Source organism: Thalassophryne amazonica, chromosome 3 (genome assembly GCF_902500255.1).
Source record: "Thalassophryne amazonica chromosome 3, fThaAma1.1, whole genome shotgun sequence".
NCBI classification, from domain to species: domain Eukaryota; kingdom Metazoa; phylum Chordata; class Actinopteri; order Batrachoidiformes; family Batrachoididae; genus Thalassophryne; species Thalassophryne amazonica.
This window is the reverse complement of record NC_047105.1, coordinates 80,792,803-80,815,185: the sequence shown is the minus strand read 5'-3', so window position 1 is coordinate 80,815,185 and position 22,383 is coordinate 80,792,803. Positions and strand designations below refer to the sequence as shown.

Below are 22,383 nucleotides of genomic sequence, written 5' to 3'. Positions count from 1 at the left end.
CATCAGTTATAACTACATGTTATCTGCAGCTAACAAGGACTTCACAGACCAGGTGAGCACAGGTTACATTGGACACTCACATACAGGTACCATCACAAGCACAAATTATTTGGCGGGGTATATGATGTAGTGACTCTCTGAAGGTGGTCTTCCAGGAGTGGACATATGTGTGTCGCGGTGGGGACAGTGTGAGTGTGACAAAGTGTCTGGTGGGGAGGAGCACCCAGATGGTACTAACCGCTTTAGTAGAAGAAGCCAGGTTCTCCATCTCTTCATGAGTCACCCACACATTGCCGGAGGACTGCTCAGAAGACGAGAACACACCCGGATACACACGCAAAACGCACATAAACACAAACAGCACACATTCAACAATGTGTGCATGTCCACACAGAAGACACCCCCCCCAACCCCCACACGATTCACACAGAGACACAGACACACAGGCACATGTTGTGGTGAGTGATGCCAAGGGAGGGAGTGTACTATTCCAGGCAGGTACGTTGAAGCTATATCTGGCAGTGATTGTGTGTCATTTCCCGCAGAACCCCATGCATTTTATGGAAGCAGGAAAAGACAAGTAAACCCCGAGACAAAAGCAAGAGTCTGCCTGCAGAGCTTCAGTGTGGGGACGCCTCCCGTCTCAGACCTCCTCCAGTGAAAGCACATGAGATAAACCAGTGATCCACTTTCCTTCAACAGTAACAGGACTTAATGATAACTTAAACCAATATGGTTAAGATGATGTTCATGGGTAAGTTTAGGGTACGTGGCTGTAAGGCGGAGCTTGATGGTGCTGTTGGATCAGGTCAGGTCAGGTATTAGAAGCATGCGCTGGTGCATCCAGCACACGACAGAACCACCTCAGGTCCTGGACTGTAACCACCCAGGCAGACAACTGGTCCATCCCCACCTCCCAAAAGAAGCCATCTATCTGCCCACCCATTCAGAAAAATTTGGAGTAAACATACAACCCTAAATCAGAAACAGGTGGTGTCCAATCCAATCCCCTCCCCACCCCAAAAAACTCCCATCATAACCCCACCAGGGGGCATGGGTGCTGTACCTTCTCTTCTTTTTTTGCGTGCTATACCTTCTTCTTTTACTTTTTTCTTCCTGTTTTACAATGCTATTAAGTTGTTTTTTTTAAATGTCATTTTTCAAATCAATACAAAATCTGAACAAACTGAAATTTTTGCCTGACGCTGGACACGCCCCCATACTGAAGCTTTTCACAGTCTTCCTGAGGACGCAGGGTGGAAGTGAAGCTTAAAAGTGGAAAAGCTTTTTGAGTGCATGTTTTTTTTTTTCCTCAGCATTCTTACATTTATTTGTTGTGTTTATATTTTTTGATTTATCAGTTGGTTGTGCACAGTTACATATATATCCAAAGCTGTGTGCATTTGCTGTGCTTGTTTACCGTTCTGGAGGTAAGAGGTGCAGACGGGCTGGTCAGAGAGACCATCTCCTGGATGGCCAAGCGCAGTTTGAGCCGATGCAAAGGGTTACTGATTCCGATCTCCCTCTGGATCTCTGTGTCAGACAGAGCTGACATGATGGCTCCGCTCTTCACGTTGGCACGACAGGCTGCCACATACCACGCCGGCATGCCCACCCACAGCTGGTGAAAGTCATCAAGACAGTCCAGTGTCACCGCCATTATAACCGAAATAGGTCAGATAGGTCAGCACAGATCATTACAATCTGGTGTTTTGTATCACTGCATTTAAATTGGATGTAGAAACAGACTGACACAATGACACAACAGAGGAGTGTTTTAAGGAGTTTTATGTTCGTGGAAGATAATTGGACACTGACTGAATACCTCAAGCCAGGACACGACAGTAGGGCCGTCCCACTGGGCAAAGGGCAGACCTCGTTTCCTGGCGTCTTCTAGAAGCTCATGTCTAAGGAGGGAATTTAAAACAAAGAGAGACAAATGCAGACATGGACAGAGAAAAAAAATTAAGTGCATCTAATATATAACGCTGACTGTGTGTGTGTCTGTGTGTGTGTGTGCACGTGTTCTCTATGCACAGCCACAGTAATTAAGCAATCAACACCAAACATGTTATGGTGACTTAGGCTGAAAGCATACGTATGTGCGCAAACACACACTGTCAGCCTTATATATTTGATCACGACCTGTTCACTGGAGCCCTTATTTTCGCAGGTCAGGTAGCAAGCATCACACTTAGTAGTAGCGGCTGGCTAGGGTGCACTTTAATTACAATCTGAATGGGCCAGCGCGTGGCATGACTGAGTTAAAGTGTGTGTTTTTTTTACTTAAAATGTACCTGCTGTGTACAGCATGCAGACTGGTGGACTGTCAATATGCCTCAGCTAGTACATCATATGATCCAAACAATCCATATTTTTATTTGGTGTCAGATTGTTTTCAAAATACAAATGTTAAAATACATATAATTATTTAGGTTCTGTTAAATCTTTCTCTTACACATGTGAAAATAAGTAAATTGAACTGCTGTCTTTACTATGATTGGTCATCACATTAGAGTTACAGCCATTTTCTGGAAATGTTCAACTGTATCAAAAAGAAAGTTACGGTCTCTGAATAATTTAAGTTCTAAATCTGCTCTCTGAGCCCAGCAGTTTATAAGATCCACACAGCCAGGAGCCATTTGATCAGGAGCAAAGCTCAAAAACAGAACTTCTGGTTATTTTTAAGTTAAAATATTTAACTGTTACAAATAGTAATTTATGGTCACTGATTCACTTAAAGGATGTGCTCTGCTCATGGTGCTCTGTGGTTACCAGGCGCCCAATATTACACTCAGCGCATAGCAGCACATCACACAGTGGAAGTGCCTCTGTCTCCAACTGACACATTTGTCATTTTCATGCTCAGTGCCCAATCCCACGAGATCCCACATCTCGTGGGATTCAGGAAGTGTTCAACATTTGACATTTCCTGTTTCACTGTGGACTCAAAATTTGGCACTTCCTGTTTGGGACTCCCTGTACCATGAGTGAGCTTCGTGCTGCTGCACGTTACTTCGCTTGTATAACACAAAATAATAAAATATGAAGTTTGCATCACATTGAACTTTAAATTAAATTGGCTGAAGTTGTGGCTCTTACATTACAAAACACACTACATTAAAAAATGTCACAAATCAAATCTCCAGCCAATTCTAAATGTGCAGAAAGAATAACTACATCCAACACCTGTTACATCTCAAAAGACTTAGAATAGACTAGAATAGAATTTAAAATTCTTCTTCTTACTTATAAGGTTTTGAATAATCAGGTCCCATCTTATCTTAGGGACCTCGTAGTACCATATCACCCCAATAGAGCGCTTCGCTCTCAGACTGCAGGCTTACTTGTAGTTCCTAGGGTTTGTAAGAGTAGAATGGGAGGCAGAGCCTTCAGCTTTCAGGCTCCTCTCCTGTGGAACCAGCTCCCAATTCAGATCAGGGAGACAGACACCCTCTCTACTTTTAAGATTAGGCTTAAAACTTTCCTTTTTGCTAAAGCTTATAGTTAGGGCTGGATCAGGTGACCCTGAACCATCCCTTAGTTATGCTGCTATAGACGTAGACTGCTGGGGGGTTCCCATGATGCACTGTTTCTTTCTCTTTTTGCTCTGTATGCACCACTCTGCATTTAATCATTAGTGATCGATCTCTGCTCCCCTCCACAGCATATCTTTTTCCTGGTTCTCTCCCTCAGCCCCAACCAGTCCCAGCAGAAGACTGCCCCTCCCTGAGCCTGGTTCTGCTGGAGGTTTCTTCCTGTTAAAAGGGAGTTTTTCCTTCCCACTGTAGCCAAGTGCTTGCTCACAGGGGGTCGTTTTGACCGTTGGGGTTTTACATCATTATTGTATGGCCTTGCCTTACAATATAAAGCGCCTTGGGGCGGCTGTTTGTTGTGATTTGGCGCTATATAAAAAAAAAATTGATTGATTGATTGATTGAAAAGACTTGCACCCCTACAGCTTTGTGAAAAACTAATATAATTTTTAATATAGTTATTCATTGATATACGTTGCCTTTCTCAAATATAAAACTCCATGATCTTAGACACACTTTACTTTCATGGTATCATTTGTCACACCATCTTTCTTAGCACACTGCAGCACACTTGAGTAACTTCTGAACTTAGCAGCTCTGTGTACTGAATTTATTTAGAATTGAAAATAATTTTTAATCAAAAATCGATTTTGAATCAAATCATGACCCCCTGAATCGGAATCAAATTGTGATATACTGAAAGATTCACACCCTTATAAATCATGATGAAAATGACTGCAGCATAATCTCTGTGCATTGAACAAATCACACGGCTCTGTTCTTTACTCTGGGCTATTTTCAATGTATAACCTATTTCTTATTTTCAGTGAATTGCTTCATGGCAAAGATGGTATATTTCTTGAATTAAATAGCTTATTGGAGTCATGAAATGATATGCTACATCTCTGTGTTTTCTGTGCATCAGTGGCTTGTGCCGTTTGAGATTAAATAAATGGCACAGAGTCAATGATTACGGTAAATTGGCTTTTTTTTGTTCTTTCAGAATATATGCAAGTTATTTGTCAATCATGTAACATTCAAACACATAGCCTCTATTCCTGTGTACAGTATGTGCTCACATATGTGTATATTAAAGGGTTATTAAGCAAGCGAGGTTATTAATTTATTTATTATACGGCTATTACATATATATAACACACAAACTTACAGTATCACCTGAACAGGCTGCTGACAGTGTTGGGCTCGTTCGCTTTCTTCACCTCCACTTGCTAACAGATGGTCCTGTCGTTAACTGGTAAGCTTTCAATCTGTGTGTTTTTTCTGATGCTGTTTAGATGTTTATGGAGTACGTCCATGTCTGACTTCGTGTTTCTAATAGTGTTTTTACCTTCCTGGTTTGTAACGAAAATATGCGTTGCAAACTGACTGTCATGGTAACTGGTCCGATATGGGAAAATATCCGACCAGTAATCAGCTAATCATCATGTAGCGTCGCTTCCATATAATAATATACAAATAATGAATGTTTATGAGTTCAATGGTATGAATATTTCACCGAATTAAATATTCGTTCCATTGAAAGAATGTAAAAACATTCATTATTTGTTTTATATAACGGCTAAAATAGATCCTTGTCATTTGATATTTTATTAAGTTGTAAACAACAAAAAAGGGACTTACATTTTGGTGTTCTTCATTGGTGCTTTGACGTCAACAGTCCAACACAAACTTTAAATATGAGTCCAAAATTGTTCTCAGTCAACTTGAAAAAACAGTTGGATAGTTCAAAAATAATTCTGACGATGTAGCCTGTGATGCCGTGCACTGACTTTGTGTACTTCCAAAAAAAAACAAACAAAAAACTTCAGTCCAGTGAAAAATCATGGCAGAAATTAGTCCAACTTACAGTTTAGTGGATTTATTTATTTATTTTTGTGTGTGTGTATGTGTGTTAGAAGAATTAGCACCATCAGTTAGGTCCTTCAAATCGTTGTCCATCAGCAAAACAAACTCTGTCATGTTTAGCTACACGCCGCCCCCACTAATGTGTGCGTGGGCGACGTTCATAGAATGTAATGGTACAAAATGTACATAACCATATTTGCAGTAAATGGAACCAAATTGCACGCAAAATGCAACGCAATACAAATAGGATGAATAATCCATGTCATGTGACATACAAAGCACCAATCAAATAACAAAGATCCATTGTCAATGAAAAGATCCTTGTCATTTGATTGAGGGTTTGTATGTCACATGATATTGATCATTTGTCCCATTTGCCATTGTGCTCCATTTACCGTGCAATTTTTGTTCCATTTAGCATGCAAATTTGGGTCCACATGAACTGTACCATTGGATGTTGCAACCACCGTGTGCGTACCGCACACACATGCTAGCGGCTATAACTCTTAGCAGCTTATTGACGCTGCTCATTCTTTAAACACAAAAGAAAAAAACAAATCCACTATGCCGTAAGCCATCTGAGATGTGTCTAGGTGAAGTGGACCTGCTGTTGGATGAGGAGCTCAACAAATTTCTGTTGTGAATTTTTGCTGAAAAAAGCTAAACAGCAGTGTACACGAAGACGTCTGCACGGCATCAGCTTTGTACTACAACGTCAGAATTGTTTTTGAACTATCTGACCGTTTTTGCAAGTTGACTGAGAACAATTATGGTTTGGATTGGACTGCTATTTAAACTTTGTGTTGGACTGTTTGGAGCCTACTCACGTCAAAGGACCAGTGACGCACGCCAAAATCTAAGTCCCTTTTCTCTTATATATATATAAAAATAAAATTTTTAGCAGTTATATAAAACAAATAATGTTTTTTATTCATTCAATGGAATGAATATTTCATGCGGTGCTTCACTGAATGGAACATTTCTTCTATCACCGCATGAAATATTTGTACCATTGAACTCAAACATTCATTATTTGTCAATATACACTATATGTGATGGCTGCAGGGGGGCCTCCTGAATCTCCGTAGCCCAGGGGTCTCGGGTGGTGTTAAAGCACCCCTGTGTATGAGGTTGCATTGGTCTTAAAATGAGGTGTGGTCAGGGACAGTACTGGTGCATTGTTAAACAGGTACTTCAAAAACATCTCAGGCTCACCCGGAAAACATATCTGGAGGCTCAAGATGCTACTTTTTTCTGAAGATTGTGTGCTATACGGGTTACACTGTGTGCCATGTGCTTTAGATCGCGAGCTTTAGATTGTATGCCATGCACTTTAGATTTAATTTAATTTTCAATTTATTTCATTTATATATTGCCAAATCACAACAAAGTTGCTTCAAGGCGCTTCACACAAGTAAGGTCTAATCTTACCAACTCCTAGAGTAAGCACATAGGCGACAGTGGTAAGGAAAAACTACCTTGATGATTTGAGGAAGAAACCTCAAGCAGACCAGACTTAAAGGGGTGACCCACTGCTTGGGCCAAGCTACCAATACAATTGACAAAATAAATATACAAGAAATTTTGCCGGTACACAGGACTGGAGGGTTTCAGAAACAGACACCACACCCATGTCTGGATGGAGCTGCACCTCAAACAGAGAGAAAAAAAAACAGAATCAGACATCAGAAAGACAAGAAATACAGTATAATTTGTCAGCATTAAGCAACAAGAAGAACAAAAGAAAGACTAAGGTGATCATTGGCCACTAGCCCTAAGCTTCACTAAGGCTGGGTTGCACCAACATACCTTAAATTAAACCTAGTTTAGGCCTAAACTGAATTTAGTAAATCCATGTTTAAATCTGGTTTTAAATTAATCTGAGATGTGTTGCACGTCTTAAATTTAAACCTGGATTACCTAAACTGGTTTAATCAAGGATTAAAATAAACTTAAATATGTTCATCAGCCGCCATTAATGGGTATGGTCAAATGTATGCATAAATAGACAAAACATACAACTAACATTGACTGTAAACAAACAAATGATGACATATTGAATTATATAATAATATAATGGGCCGTTGCGTTCAGTGCTTTGGAATGGCCTGTTTGATATATTTGTAAACACTGTCGCGTGCCGGCCGTTACATTGTATCACTCGAGCAGTGAAGATGGCATCAGTGAAGATGGCACCTCATCAAAGGGCATCCAATTTTTCTTCTTTTGAGAAAAATTTACTGGCATGGCTAATGGAGGAATTTGGGAAAATTATAGAGGACAAAAAAACTGATAATTTAACGACAGAAAAGAAGGAGCAGGCGTGGGCATCATTAACGGAGAGATTCAATGGGGCAACGGGAATAAAGGAGGCCAGGGACAAGGCTCAGCTGAAAGGCAGCTGGAAGAATTTAAAAAGCAAGGCAAAATCCGATGCGGCTTCTGTGCTTGATAGCTGGTCCAACTTTTTCATTGAGGTACAATACAGACTCTTTTGTGAATCTGTTCCGCTAGAAAAACTCACTGATGCTGTAGAATTCAACAGGGTTTAGCCTATCTCGAATATTTCTGCGTGGAACTCTATCTTGTAACTCAAGCAGACGAATAACAGCAGCCATGTTGTCCGAATAACTAATTTAAACCTCCTCCAGGGGTGGTTTATATTAAACAGGCAATCCAGGTTTATCCTTGGGTTAAAATCACTGGTGCAACAGACTCACAATTAATCTAAGTTTAATTGGGGTATTAAATCTGAGATTAGCCATGGATTAGATTTAACCAGAGATTAGTGGAAACTAAATTTAAACTAAGTTTAAGTTTGGTGCAACATGACTAAAAAGTAAACTGAGATTAAATGTAGATTAAAGTTTAAACCACGTTGGTGCAACCCAGCCTAAAAGACCCAGACTTTAGATAAAGTTGAGGCCGTGGCCCGCTCTGTTTCCTAATAAAATTAATTTAAAAGAGTAAAAAGCATAGTAACAAACTATGCCAGTATGCTAGCCATACGAAAGGGAAAATACGTGCGTCTAAAGTCTGGACTTGAAAGTCTCTACAGAATCTGACTGTTTTATTGACGCAGGGAGAACATTCCACAGAACAGGGGCACGATTAGAGAAAGCTCTATGACCCACAGAATTTTTATTCACCCTAGGAACACAAAGTAGTCCTGCACTCTGAGAATGCAACGCCTGGGTCGGTACGTAGGGTTTAATTAGGTCAGCTAAGTAGGGAGGCGCCAGTCTGTGAACAATTTTACAGGCTAGTAGCAGAACCTTAAAATCTGATCTCACTGGGACAGGAAGCCAGTGAAGGGATGCCAAAATGGGTGTAGTATGGTCAAACGTTCTGCTTCACGTCAAAAGTCTGGCAGCAGCATTTTGGATCAATTGGAGACCCCTAATGCTGGACTGTGGTAAACCAGAAAATAGAACACTGCTGTAGTCCAGTCGAGAAGAGACAAATGGATGAATCAGGGTCTCAGCATCAGCCACAGACGAATCTTCGCTATATTTTGCAGATGGAAGAAAGCAGTCCTAGTAATATTTCTAATGTGGAGGCCAAAGGACAACGAAGGATCAAAAATTACCCCAAGATTCCTTTATTTGTCAGTGTGATGTATGACATGTGAGCCTAGGCTAGGCTAAGCATAGATCATGTGCACACTTGATATTGTGCACTATAGATTAAGATAGGGCCCTAAGAGCTGTGTTGTAGGTAAATTTTGCTGTGTACGCTCTTACCATAGCAATGTTTCACTTTCTAACAAAGTGTTCCGCTGCAGCCTCCAGAAAGTTACATGTTCCCAATAATATGACATCAAAATTAGTAGCATGTGACCAGTCATTCTTCAGATAGAACACAGTGTCCACAGCATTCATGGACACTGTGTATGATCTTGTTAATCAATATTTTTGTTGTTAGGTGGGTCATGGAGCAGGAAGACGGGAAAAAACAGCATGAAACGTCTGATAAAAAGAAAGTGCTCTTACTTTTTCTTCATCCTGCGGTCCCTCTCAGCCTGTGTTCCCAGTTTTCCCAAAGTCATCGTGTCACCAATGACCATCTCAAAATCTGAAACACATCATAAAAGCATTACCGTCTATTCTGCTAAAGAACGCTTTGTGTCATGCAGCATCCGTGTCACACTGGGGCTATGATATGCAGGGTGCACCTGATAAAGCTGACAGGGGCTGTCCATCCCGGCCCGCAGACTGGTCCAATCGGCCCTTTTCCTTCTTCCCAAAGAATCGGCCAATAGAAGACTTGATGCCTTTCTTCTGTTTGCTGATGACAGTTCAAACAGTGAGAGGACTTAACACCAAACAAAGACTGTTGCGCTGAAATCTGCAAATCTGAAAACCTTGTGTTGACATACAGGGGATTATTTTTTTCATAAATGAAGAATTCAGATGCAAAACCCAGGATTCCATTTTTTTATGGGAAAAAATGCAGTTAAATGTGGTTTAATGGAAAATGCACAGATTTCTCAAAGCCGCATCCATAAACTAGAACACTGCCCTCATACAGCGCAAGCCTCATACAGAACAAACCTCAGCCAACACTAGTTTCCAATTCCACAAATTTTTACCTTGGAAAAAAGTTTCAGTGTCAAAGTACTGTTAGAAGTGGTTTTTCATAAGCTAAAATATAATATAAAATATAGATCAAAAGGGCTTTTTAATGTTAAAATCAAATATCTGCTAAATCTGTAATATGGATCAGATGTGGATCAAACTTTGTCAGGTGATAGTGAGTGGCATCCTGCACCTCAGGTTCCAATATGAGAGTGATTGGGGCACATTTGATTCAGAAATAATGCAAAATATACAATAATAAAATATACATTCTGTTTCTGATTCTAATTAAATGGGGTTTTCAATGTTAAATTTGAATGGCCACAAAATTTGTAGTCTGAATCAGATCCGGATCAAACTTTGCCAGTCAATAAAGGATACCATCCATCCTACATAACACTCTCAAATTTGAATGAAATCTGATCTTATTTGACAGAGTTATGAATTTTTGAATATTCATTCAATGTTAAAGGACAGGGATTTTTCTAATTTTCCAAGTTTTTTTTCCTGACTTTGACCTTTGACCTTGAAAATGTAATCAGTTCTTGCCTATCAGGATATGAATCTTCTGTAAAAATTTCATGATGATATATGAAAAATTGTAGGTTACAGGCTGTTCATAAACAGACAAACAAACAAACAGACAGAGGTGAAAACATAACTTCCGCCCACCTTCATTGGTGGAGGTAAAAAAAAAGATGAGGGATATGTCTCCGGATAACTTTTACCTGCAAAGGTTGGATGCTTTTAATAAAGTAAATAATCTCTTAATTTACATTCTGATGACATCCCCATATTCTGCTCTGTATTCAAAATAACTCAGGATGATGAATAAGCTGCTGATCCAGTTTCACATCTCATTAATGACTCAATGCAAAAAAAATTCCAGATGCTCCACAAATCAGTTTTTTTTTTAAACTATTTCTGAAGTGTAATGGCAGAAAGAAGTGATATATCTATTTTCAGGGTAGCAGCTGCTCTCACAAAAGACAAATTGACTATCTCATCCAGCTGTGAGAAGCTAGAGAAGATGATGGCAGCGTTACTGCTCTTGCAGCTGTTGTAACATTTGCTGTGGTTTACTCTGCAGTTGACTGGTGGTGTCAGAGACTTTGTTGCACTCACATGCACAAAATTCACCATTTACAAGGTCAGGTTAGGTCTTGGAGTGTGTGCTGTGTGCTGTGCATACACCACACACCCATACCAAAAGTCCAAGTCCAACACTATTAGCACTTATGCTCAAAAAACACAGACTCATAAATACATATTCATTTTTGCTCACACTCCTATATATACATATATACACCACAGATACATACCATACCTTAACAAGGTTATACATCATACTATCATACTATATACTATATTATTTAATTCAATTATATTTTTCATTATATCCGGAAATTATTACATTTTTCTAATGTTTCTTAAAACAAACTAAAGAACCACATAATCTAATTTCAACAAGACATTTGTTCCAAACCTTAACGAGGAAGAAAAAATAATATAGCACCTTCAACTGCACCACAGACTAAAACAGTTAAATGTGGTCTATTAAACATTAGGTCTCTCTCTTCTAAGTCCCTGTTGGTAAATGATATAATAATTGATCAACATATTGATTTATTCTGCCTAACAGAAACCTGGTTACAGCAGGATGAATATGTTAGTTTAAATGAGTCAACACCCCCGAGTCACACTAACTGTCAGAACGCTCGTAGCACGGGCCAGGGCGGAGGATTAGCAGCAATCTTCCATTCCAGCTTATTAATTAATCAAAAACCCAGACAGAGCTTTAATTCATTTGAAAGCTTGTCTCTTAGTCTTGTCCATCCAAATTGGAAGTCCCAAAAACCAGTTTTATTTGTTATTATCTATCGTCCACCTGGTCGTTACTGTGAGTTTCTCTGTGAATTTTCAGACCTTTTGTCTGACTTAGTGCTTAGCTCAGATAAGATAATTATAGTGGGCGATTTTAACATCCACACAGATGCTGAGAATGACAGCCTCAACACTGCATTTAATCTATCTATGCTTCCCTTAGGCAGTATTATTAGACGGTATTGCTTAAATTTTCATTGTTACGCAGATGATACCCAGCTTTATCTATCCATGAAGCCAGAGGACACACACCAATTAGCTAAACTGCAGGATTGTCTTACAGACATAAAGACATGGATGACCTCTAATTTCCTGCTTTTAAACTCAGATAAAACTGAAGTTATTGTACTTGGCCCCACAAATCTTAGAAACATGGTGTCTAACCAGATCCTTACTCTGGATGGCATTACCCTGACCTCTAGTAATACTGTGAGAAATCTTGGAGTCATTTTTGATCAGGATATGTCATTCAAAGCGCATATTAAACAAATATGTAGGACTGCTTTTTTGCATTTACGCAATATCTCTAAAATCAGAAAGGTCTTGTCTCAGAGTGATGCTGAAAAACTAATTCATGCATTTATTTCCTCTAGGCTGGACTATTGTAATTCATTATTATCAGGTTGTCCTAAAAGTTCCCTAAAAAGCCTTCAATTAATTCAAAATGCTGCAGCTAGAGTGCTGACGGGGACTAGAAGGAGAGAGCATATCTCACCCATATTGGCCTCTCTTCATTGGCTTCCTGTTAATTCTAGAATAGAATTTAAAATTCTTCTTCTTACTTATAAGGTTTTGAATAATCAGGTCCCATCTTATCTTAGGGACCTCGTAGTACCATATCACCCCAATAGAGCGCTTCGCTCTCAGACTGCAGGCTTACTTGTAGTTCCTAGGGTTTGTAAGAGTAGAATGGGAGGCAGAGCCTTCAGCTTTCAGGCTCCTCTCCTGTGGAACCAGCTCCCAATTCAGATCAGGGAGACAGACACCCTCTCTACTTTTAAGATTAGGCTTAAAACTTTCCTTTTTGCTAAAGCTTATAGTTAGGGCTGGATCAGGTGACCCTGAACCATCCCTTAGTTATGCTGCTATAGACGTAGACTGCTGGGGGGTTCCCATGATGCACTGTTTCTTTCTCTTTTTGCTCTGTATGCACCACTCTGCATTTAATCATTAGTGATCGATCTCTGCTCCCCTCCACAGCATGTCTTTTTCCTGGTTCTCTCCCTCAGCCCCAACCAGTCCCAGCAGAAGACTGCCCCTCCCTGAGCCTGGTTCTGCTGGAGGTTTCTTCCTGTTAAAAGGGAGTTTTTCCTTCCCACTGTAGCCAAGTGCTTGCTCACAGGGGGTCGTTTTGACCGTTGGGGTTTTACATCATTATTGTATGGCCTTGCCTTACAATATAAAGCGCCTTGGGGCAACTGTTTGTTGTGATTTGGCGCTATATAAAAAAAAAAATTGATTGATTGATTGATGTTCTCTAATGCCATATACCAACACAGTGCAGAGTAGCTACCTAAACTCTGTAAGTGAGATAGAGTATCTCGTCAATAGTTTTACATCCTCATTGAAGACAATTTTGGATGCTGTAGCTCCTCTGAAAAAGAGAGCTTTAAATCAGAAGTGCCTGACTCCGTGGTATAACTCACAAACTCGTAGCTTAAAGCAGATAACCCGTAAGTTGGAGAGGAAATGGCGTGTCACTAATTTAGAAGATCTTCACTTAGCCTGGAAAAAGAGTCTGTTGCTCTATAAAAAAGCCCTCCGTAAAGCTAGGACATCTTTCTACTCATCACTAATTGAAGAAAATAAGAACAACCCCAGGTTTCTTTGCAAAGGAATGGTCTATTTGAAGAGTTTCAGTCAGGTTTTAGAATTCATCATAGTACAGAAACAGCATTAGTGAAGGTTACAAATGATCTTCTTATGGCCTCAGACAGTGGACTCATCTCTGTGCTTGTTCTGTTAGACCTCAGTGCTGCTTTTGATACTGTTGACCATAAAATTTTATTACAGAGATTAGAGCATGCCATAGATATTAAAGGCACTGCACTGCGGTGGTTTGAATCATATTTGTCTAATAGATTACAATTTGTTCATGTAAATGGGGAATCTTCTTCACAGACTAAAGTTAATTATGGAGTTCCACAAGGTTCTGTGCTAGGACCAATTTTATTCACTTTATACATGCTTCCCTTAGGTAGTATTATTAGACGGTATTGCTTAAATTTTCATTGTTACGCAGATGATACCCAGCTTTATCTATCCATGAAGCCAGAGGACACACACCAATTAGCTAAACTGCAGGATTGTCTTACAGACATAAAGACCTCTAATTTCCTGCTTTTAAACTCAGATAAAACTGAAGTTATTGTACTTGGCCCCACAAATCTTAGAAACATGGTGTCTAACCAGATCGTTACTCTGGATGGCATTTCCCTGATCTCTAGTAATACTGTGAGAAATCTTGGAGTCATTTTTGATCAGGATATGTCATTCAAAGCGCATATTAAACAAATATGTAGGACTGCCTTTTTGCATTTACGCAATATCTCTAAAATCAGAAAGGTCTTGTCTCAGAGTGATGCTGAAAAACTAATTCATGCATTTATTTCCTCTAGGCTGGACTATTGTAATTCATTATTATCAGGTTGTCCTAAAAGTTCCCTAAAAAGCCTTCAGTTGGTTCAGAATGCTGCAGCTAGAGTACTGACGGGGACTAGCAGGAGAGAGCATATCTCACCCGTGTTGGCCTCTCTTCATTGGCTTCCTGTTAATTCTAGAATAGAATTTAAAATTCTTCTTCTTACTTATAAGGTTTTGAATAATCAGGTCCCATCTTATCTTAGGGACCTCGTAGTACCATATTACCCCATTAGAGCGCTTCGCTCTCAGACTGCGGGCTTACTTGTGGTTCCTAGGGTTTGTAAGAGTAGAATGGGAGGCAGAGCCTTCAGCTTTCAGGCTCCTCTCCTGTGGAACCAGCTCCCAATTCAGATCAGGGAGACAGATACCCTCTCTACTTTTAAGATTAGGCTTAAAACTTTCCTTTTCGCTAAGGCTTATAGTTAGGGCTGGATCGGGTGACCCTGGACCATCCCTTGGTTATGTTGCTTTAGACGTAGACTGTGGGGGGTTCCCATGATGCACTGTTTCTTTCTCTTTTTGCTCCGTATGCATCACTCTGCATTTAATCATTAGTGATCGATCTCTGCCCCCCTTCTCGGCATGTCTTTTTCCTGGTTCTTTCCCTCAGCCCCAACCAGTCTCAGCAGAAGACTGCCCCTCCCTGAGCCTGGTTCTGCTGGAGGTTTCTTCCTGTTAAAAGGGAGTTTTTCCTTCCCACTGTGGCCAAGTGCTTGCTCATAGGGGGTCGTTTTGACCGTTGGGGTTTTTCATAATTATTGTATGGCCTTGCCTTACAATGTGGAGCGCCTTGGGGCAACTGTTTGTTGTGATTTGGCGCTATATAAGAAAAAAGTTGATTGATTGATTGATCCTTACTCTGGATGGCATTACCCTGACCTCTAGTAATACTGTGAGAAATCTTGGAGTCATTTTTGATCAGGATATGTCATTCAAAGCGCATATTAAACAAATATGTAGGACTGCTTTTTTGCATTTACGCAATATCTCTAAAATCAGAAAGGTCTTGTCTCAGAGTGATGCTGAAAAACTAATTCATGCATTTATTTCCTCTAGGCTGGACTATTGTAATTCATTATTATCAGGTTGTCCTAAAAGTTCCCTAAAAAGCCTTCATTTAATTCAAAATGCTGCAGCTACAGTACTGACAGGGACTAGAAGGAGAGAGCATATCTCACCCATATTGGCCTCTCTTCATTGGCTTCCTGTTAATTCTAGAATAGAATTTAAAATTCTTCTTCTTACTTATAAGGTTTTGAATAATCAGGTCCCATCTTATCTTAGGGACCTCATAGTACCATATCACCCCAATAGAGCGCTTCGCTCTCAGACTGCAGGCTTACTTGTAGTTCCTAGGGTTTGTAAGAGTAGAATGGGAGGCAGAGCCTTCAGCTTTCAGGCTCCTCTCCTGTGGAACCAGCTCCCAATTCAGATCAGGGAGACAGACACCCTCTCTACTTTTAAGATTAGGCTTAAAACTTTCCTTTTTGCTAAAGCTTATAGTTAGGGCTGGATCAGGTGACCCTGAACCATCCCTTAGTTATGCTGCTATAGACGTAGACTGCTGGGGGGGTTCCCATGATGCACTGTTTCTTTCTCTTTTTGCTCTGTATGCACCACTCTGCATTTAATCATTAGTGATCGATCTCTGCTCCCCTCCACAGCATGTCTTTTTCCTGGTTCTCTCCCTCAGCCCCAACCAGTCCCAGCAGAAGACTGCCCCTCCCTGAGCCTGGTTCTGCTGGAGGTTTCTTCCTGTTAAAAGGGAGTTTTTCCTTCCCACTGTAGCCAAGTGCTTGCTCACAGGGGGTCGTTTTGACTGTTGGGGTTTTACATAATTATTGTATGGCCTTGCCTTACAATATAAAGCGCCTTGGGGCAACTGTTTGTTGTGATTTGGCGCTATATAAAAAAATTGATTGATTGATTGATAACCAGCAGGTGGCAGACAGGTTTATGGGATACTACATAGGCAAATAAAATTGCCTTTTTATTGATGTGGTGCATCAAATTAAATATCATCTAATAACCCCACCCTCATTTTGTACTGTTTTAATTTGGTGTTACATGATGACAGCATTTATTGTTGCTGTGTTATTGTCTACACAAGCTGGATGGGATGGATTAACCTCATCCACATTTTTACTAATACTGTTACCAGCACAGGGAATAACACATTATCTAACAAGAAGAGTAATATAGGCCCAAAGGTCCATGAGTCTTCGTGCTTATCTCTGGCTTAGGAAACGTGAAGTGGGTAAGAGCCTCCTCCTTAATAGGTCTCCAGTCCGACGTCGGCTATTTCTCCAGCGAAAGCTGTTTCCCATTACACTGGGGTGGACTGTGACCATGCATACTAAGTGTAGCATGGCAGGGATTTGAACCCAGGTCCACCTACTGGTAGGCCAGCTCCTTATCCTGTCTAACTAGGGAAAGAGTTTTAAAGGTATGTATGTGTACTTCTTAAGGTGTGTGTGTGTGTTTTACCCTCGGCCATCCTCAAGGCTTCCTGTAAATTGGGCAAAATTGGTTTCGAGTCGTAAACTGCGTGGGGAGGATGGTGGCGACGTCTCACACTTGATTGTGGCTTTGTCCACTTCCACTGGGGACTGGAAACACCACAACAGTAACAGAGCTCACTTACAGAAGTAAAAGTGAGACAAACAAATAAACAAAGAAGTCTGACTTACTGCTACTTTCCTGCGATGTTTCCTCAGATCACTTGGCTGTGACACACAAAACAGCACACATTATAAAAACATACATTTGCGAGCAGCATACTGCACAGCCAGGTGTTTTTGCACGTGTTTGCTGTCTGACCAGTGTCATGATGCCAAGGTGGTGGCTGGGGTTACGTGAATGATGCTTGGGCGTGGAGTGTCCGCTGGTGGGTGGGGACGAGGATGATGCTAAAGACTGAGCGGTGGCAGAGGTGGGCAGGGCCCGGGGCCGAAGCGTCACGTTGAGTCCGTCCATGCTGCCGCTGTTCACACGAGACTCGATCTCATCAGAGCGCAGGTCAGCTGACTCTCTCTCTACCTGGATCATTCTGTAGTCACACAATCGTAACAGCTTTTACAATTAACAGCCCAGTCTCACGTTTTTTTTTTTCATGCTCCCGTGACGAAATGAGTCAAATTTTCGTGAGGGTTTTTTTTTTAACTCACTATTCCTAACCCTACTCCTACCCCCGACCCTAACCTTAACCATAACCTAATCTTACTCTTTCCCCCCACCCTAACCATAACCCCTCCCCCGCTTCACTTTTAATTTTGTGCAGCCATCACAGAATGAATTAGAATGAATTCGTACTGCCATGACGAAAATGAGGCGCTTTTTGTCACAATATCACAAATCAATAGATTAATGTACATTTCGTGTTGCTGAATCACGACTTGCCGTGAGACCAGGTAGCAATTAAACATTGAACATTTCAACAGCGACCAAGTATCACATAATTTTAAATTAAAATGCTGAATTCTTTCATCTCTTAATAATCAGATATTTGTGTTTATTCATGTTTTTCTCACAATTACTCTTGAAAGAATTGATATTTTCTCTTTTTTGTGTCAATATTAGAACTTATTTTCTTGATGTAGTTTCATAATTGTTTTCCAGTGTGGAAATGGGTACTGAATGGAATGACTGAATAGCAAACATAAAAACATGATAATAAAAAATAAAACAAAGAAAAGACATCGGAGGGTTGATACATACGCTGTGTGCTCTACAAACAAAAAATATTTATTCCCAGCAACAGATGCAGTGAGCTTCAAGGGACCACAGATGGTAGGAACAGTGTTTTTAAAAACTACATATAAGTTTATATTTTGACATCTTTGTGACTTCATCATGAAGTCATTCCCAGCAAACATAAATGCAACATTGTATTTTGGTTGAGGTTTAATGTTGCCACGTCATTCTCTTGAATCCCACCAACATAGCAACAGTGTTGAAGATAATCAAATGTAAACATGTTCACGTAGTTCTGAGCCATTTCTTCTCAATGACAGCCAAGGTGGAGGAGTGGTAAGACACTTAATTCATTTGTACAAAGTCTGTGGCTCAATCTCGGGTAGAGGTATGGAACGTATCCCAAGCCTATTAAATATTTTCCACTAAAATCTTGGTTTCATCCTACAATGTTGTAGCAATATTTCTGGGAGTCTGCAGCTGTCATTTGGTAAATATGGTATTTGGTAAATTTGATGACACCTGTTCAATTCCGGAACCCACCAAACATGGCGGACATTGGAGTGAAAAAAGATATAATTTTGCTTTTGATTCTAATAACCTTGACCTTTGCCAAAACAAACCCTTTATAAGGGCAATTCTGGAGTCATTCTACATGCACGTTTGGTGGAAGTTGGATCTCAGAGAAGCGGAACAAACATTTCTCAAAGTATAGTATGTGCCGTGTAATATGAATATGAAATAGGAAAGTGCGTGGCATTTCTCACCTGATCTCTTCATTGATGGCATCGAGCTGCTCCTGCAGCATGAGAGCAAGAGTCTGAGCATCTGATTGGCCACTAGGGGAAAGCAGGGTGGAGCTAACCTCATCATCCAAGTCAGATTCTGCCTCAATGTCACTTCCAAGTAGGTGGCTGACACTCCCACGCAGCGATGGATAGTCCTGTTCAAATACAGCATACACCTGGACACAACAAGTACGACTGTTAACACACAGTTATCTTCTGCAGGACAAGACAGGAGCATTTACACAGACACGATGAACGGCACTGAGTAAAACTATCAACAAAAGTCAAGTAAGGTGGGGAGCGTGCGCTGGTGTTACGCATCACTGCATCTGCAACACCACAAAATCACCCAGGACCCTGGATGACAAACACCCAGGTAGACAACCAGTCCATCCTCATTTCAAGAAAGCAACCATCTATCTGCCTCAGCCACTTGAAATGGACTTTTCCTTTTGATGTTTGTCCAGCAGCTACGCTCCTCAACACTGAGGCACCTGCATGTTGGGTCATGCACAGATCACGGCATCACATGGCCAAAATGTCATAGCTGACGTTCCTCCTTGATACAAAGTGATTCCAGTGGTACCCAATGATTGTTGAAGAGACCTAGTACCAAAGACATCCAGTCGTCACCTTAAATCACTGGTTAGTTCCAAGTCATACAACCATACAGGAAGCCAGACAGCACAAGGACCCTAAAGAATTGGACCTTCCTCCACCTGCGAAGATATCAGCATTGCAAAACACAAACTCACGCCACAGAGGCACCCCACACTGAAAGTTCAAATCTGTCAAACTTGGTCCATTCAAATGTGCTGATCTTTGTTCGCACAATCAGTAAGTGTTGAGTAGGGCGGTGTTTGTGCTTACAACAGAGGAGTTACACAAGAAATGACTTTTGTCAAGACCAATGTAATCAAGCTGATAGTCTGCACTAACCCACTTAACAGTGTTTGCCTATATGCCTAACAAACAAACCAAGTTTAGCGTCAATCGGTCAGGAATTAGGAAAAAAGTTATTGCACTCAACATTTTTACAAAGTACACGCCAATGACCTTGACTTTCAACCTTTTTGCCCTAAAAACAAACAGGTTTCTCGGGGTCACTATGCATATATATATACATGTATATACCAAGTCTGGCGACAAGTGGTCTTGTACAACTGAAGTAATCTTGCTCACAAGTGATATGTCACATGACTGACTGACTGACTGACTGACTGACCACCACACATAGGGAACTCTCGTCCATTGGCTGTGCCATGGTAAAAACTTTACCCCAGCTTGGGGAAACATTCCCTTTCAAATGCAGCTGTCTCATTTGTTAAAACCTGTTATTAAAAAATGTTGAGTTAGTCACAACACTATTATATGCTAATGATACAGTGTTCATAATGTTAAGCAATGAGTGCAAATCAGAAAAGTGCAGAGTGCCACCAACACTTTTAGGGTGGTAAAGACTGGCACAAACCTACATGGCACAGAGCAAGTATCAGTCTGTATGTGGACTCCTGTGACATATAAGCAATCCAACTAAATGCCTAAATTTTACTTAGGCCCCATAAAAAACCCCCCATTGGTTTATCATTCTTGACATCAGAAAAATGATGCGGGAGGGTGGATTTTTTTTTCTTTCTTAGAAACAGGTACATACAATGTTATTTCAAACCTGAAAAATGACACACATAGCACCTGCATACCAATTGAGGGACTGCAAATATCAGACATTTTAAAATAAATCTTATTTCCATGTTGAATACAGTCAATGTTCTGCACGCTAGTAGCGTGATAAACATGCATACTGTGTGTGAGTGACACAGAGCTACTGACTGTATATGGGGCCGTTATTGTAGCAAAATTCCGTATTTGCAAATGCGTAATTTGATCTGTGTGTGTGTAAACAGATCCACAAATGTGTAAAAAAAAATCTGTGTGTGTGTAAACTCTGGAACGGGCTTCCTTAGAATGTTTGTATGGCCCCGTCTTTAAACATCTTCAAGTCTTTGTTAAAAACTCATTTGTTTGCTCTGGCTTTCGACTCAAGCTAGTCGATTCCTGTTTTGGTTATGATTATCATTTTAGCCATTTTGTTCATGTTGTGTTTTTCATTATTACTATATTATTTTTTGGGTGTGTGCAGCACTTTGGGCAGTTTTTTCTGTATTAAATGTGCTATATAAATAAATTTGACATTGACACTGACACTGACATCCACAAATGCGTAAAAAATCTGTGCGTGTGTATCTGTGTGTCTGTCAAAACTGGGCCACTCGATTGGATGTGTTCTTACATGTGACTTTTGCTACAGTTCTGCATCTGTAAATGCGTGTAGCGATTTGTGTGTGTGTGTGTGTGTGTGTGTGTGTGTGTGTGTGGAGACTTGTCTGTGTGCCTCCACCAGAGGGCGCAAGCACCAATGACATTGCACATTGCACAAACACACAGCTTTGTTTCCGCCCCTGAGACCATCCACCAATCACAGACGGGGACTCACAGTTTAATTTGCACGCAGTATCTATAAATGAACGGTTATTGAAGCCAAAACCGCTTTCGTTTCGTTAAATGCAGATTGCATTAAATTTGCAAATAGTTTTGCTACAATAATGGCTCCATAGCTGCGTGTCAATTAAATATCGTTGATTGAGTTTATTTTGTAAAAGCAAATTAAACAGACAGATTAACACTGACTCTGTACATATATGTAATTTGCATTTAACAAAACGAATGAGATTTTGGCTCCAATACCACTGGTCTACAGCCAAAATGCTTCTGAAATAAAGAATGAAAATGTTTGAAATTATTGATTGGCTGTATTGTTAAGAAATGCTATTACTGCGCTGCTGATTTTAAAGTGTTACATTATGATTTTTTATGAAAACTTTACTGTTAACACAATATATTTATGTAGACACAAAATGTAAAACCTTGTATATCTTGGAAACAGTAGCGATTTAGCCATTGTTATTGTTATATTTGAATTCAACATGCAAAAATCAATAATAAATAGCACATTTCATTTCTGAAGCAGACAACTTCTAAATATTTGTAGACCAGTGTGACCACTCATTTATAGATACTGCATGCAAATTAAACTGTGTGAGTCCCCGTCTGTGATTGGTGGATGGTTTCAGGGGCGGAAACAAAGCTGTGTGTCGTTTATGCTGTGTGTCCAGCATAAACGACACACTGTTGCATCGTTGACTTGGAAAATTGTCTCGTCTTTTGCAGCCCAACATTTGTCTTTTGGACATTTATGGGGTCATTATTGTAGGAAAAGTATTTGCAAATGTGTATTTTGATCTCATCGAGGGACCAGCCAGTCTTAAAATGACAGTGATGAGCGATGTCATTGGTGCTTGCGCCGTCTGGTGGAGGCACACAGACAAGTCTCCACAC

At 40.3% G+C, this 22,383-nt stretch overlaps 1 protein-coding gene across 5 annotated transcripts in view; it reads right to left on the bottom strand.

The window, feature by feature from the left end:
* The window catches only part of ppfia4 (PTPRF interacting protein alpha 4), a 289,705-nt gene that overhangs the window by 27,778 nt on the left and 239,544 nt on the right, over positions 1-22,383 (bottom strand). For 3 of the 5 annotated variants that reach the window (XM_034166938.1, XM_034166935.1, XM_034166936.1), the window contains exons 15-23: positions 18,967-19,163; positions 17,327-17,555; positions 17,197-17,232; positions 16,994-17,115; positions 9,577-9,689; positions 9,395-9,476; positions 1,826-1,907; positions 1,421-1,621; positions 239-301 (exon numbers count right to left, since the gene is read on the bottom strand). In XM_034166938.1, the coding sequence (XP_034022829.1) occupies positions 239-301; positions 1,421-1,621; positions 1,826-1,907; positions 9,395-9,476; positions 9,577-9,689; positions 16,994-17,115; positions 17,197-17,232; positions 17,327-17,555; positions 18,967-19,163 (1,125 nt within the window). The remainder of the gene's footprint in view (positions 1-238; positions 302-1,420; positions 1,622-1,825; positions 1,908-9,394; positions 9,477-9,576; positions 9,690-16,993; positions 17,116-17,196; positions 17,233-17,326; positions 17,556-18,966; positions 19,164-22,383) is intronic. The other 2 variants (XM_034166939.1, XM_034166937.1) reach the window with 2 other exon arrangements.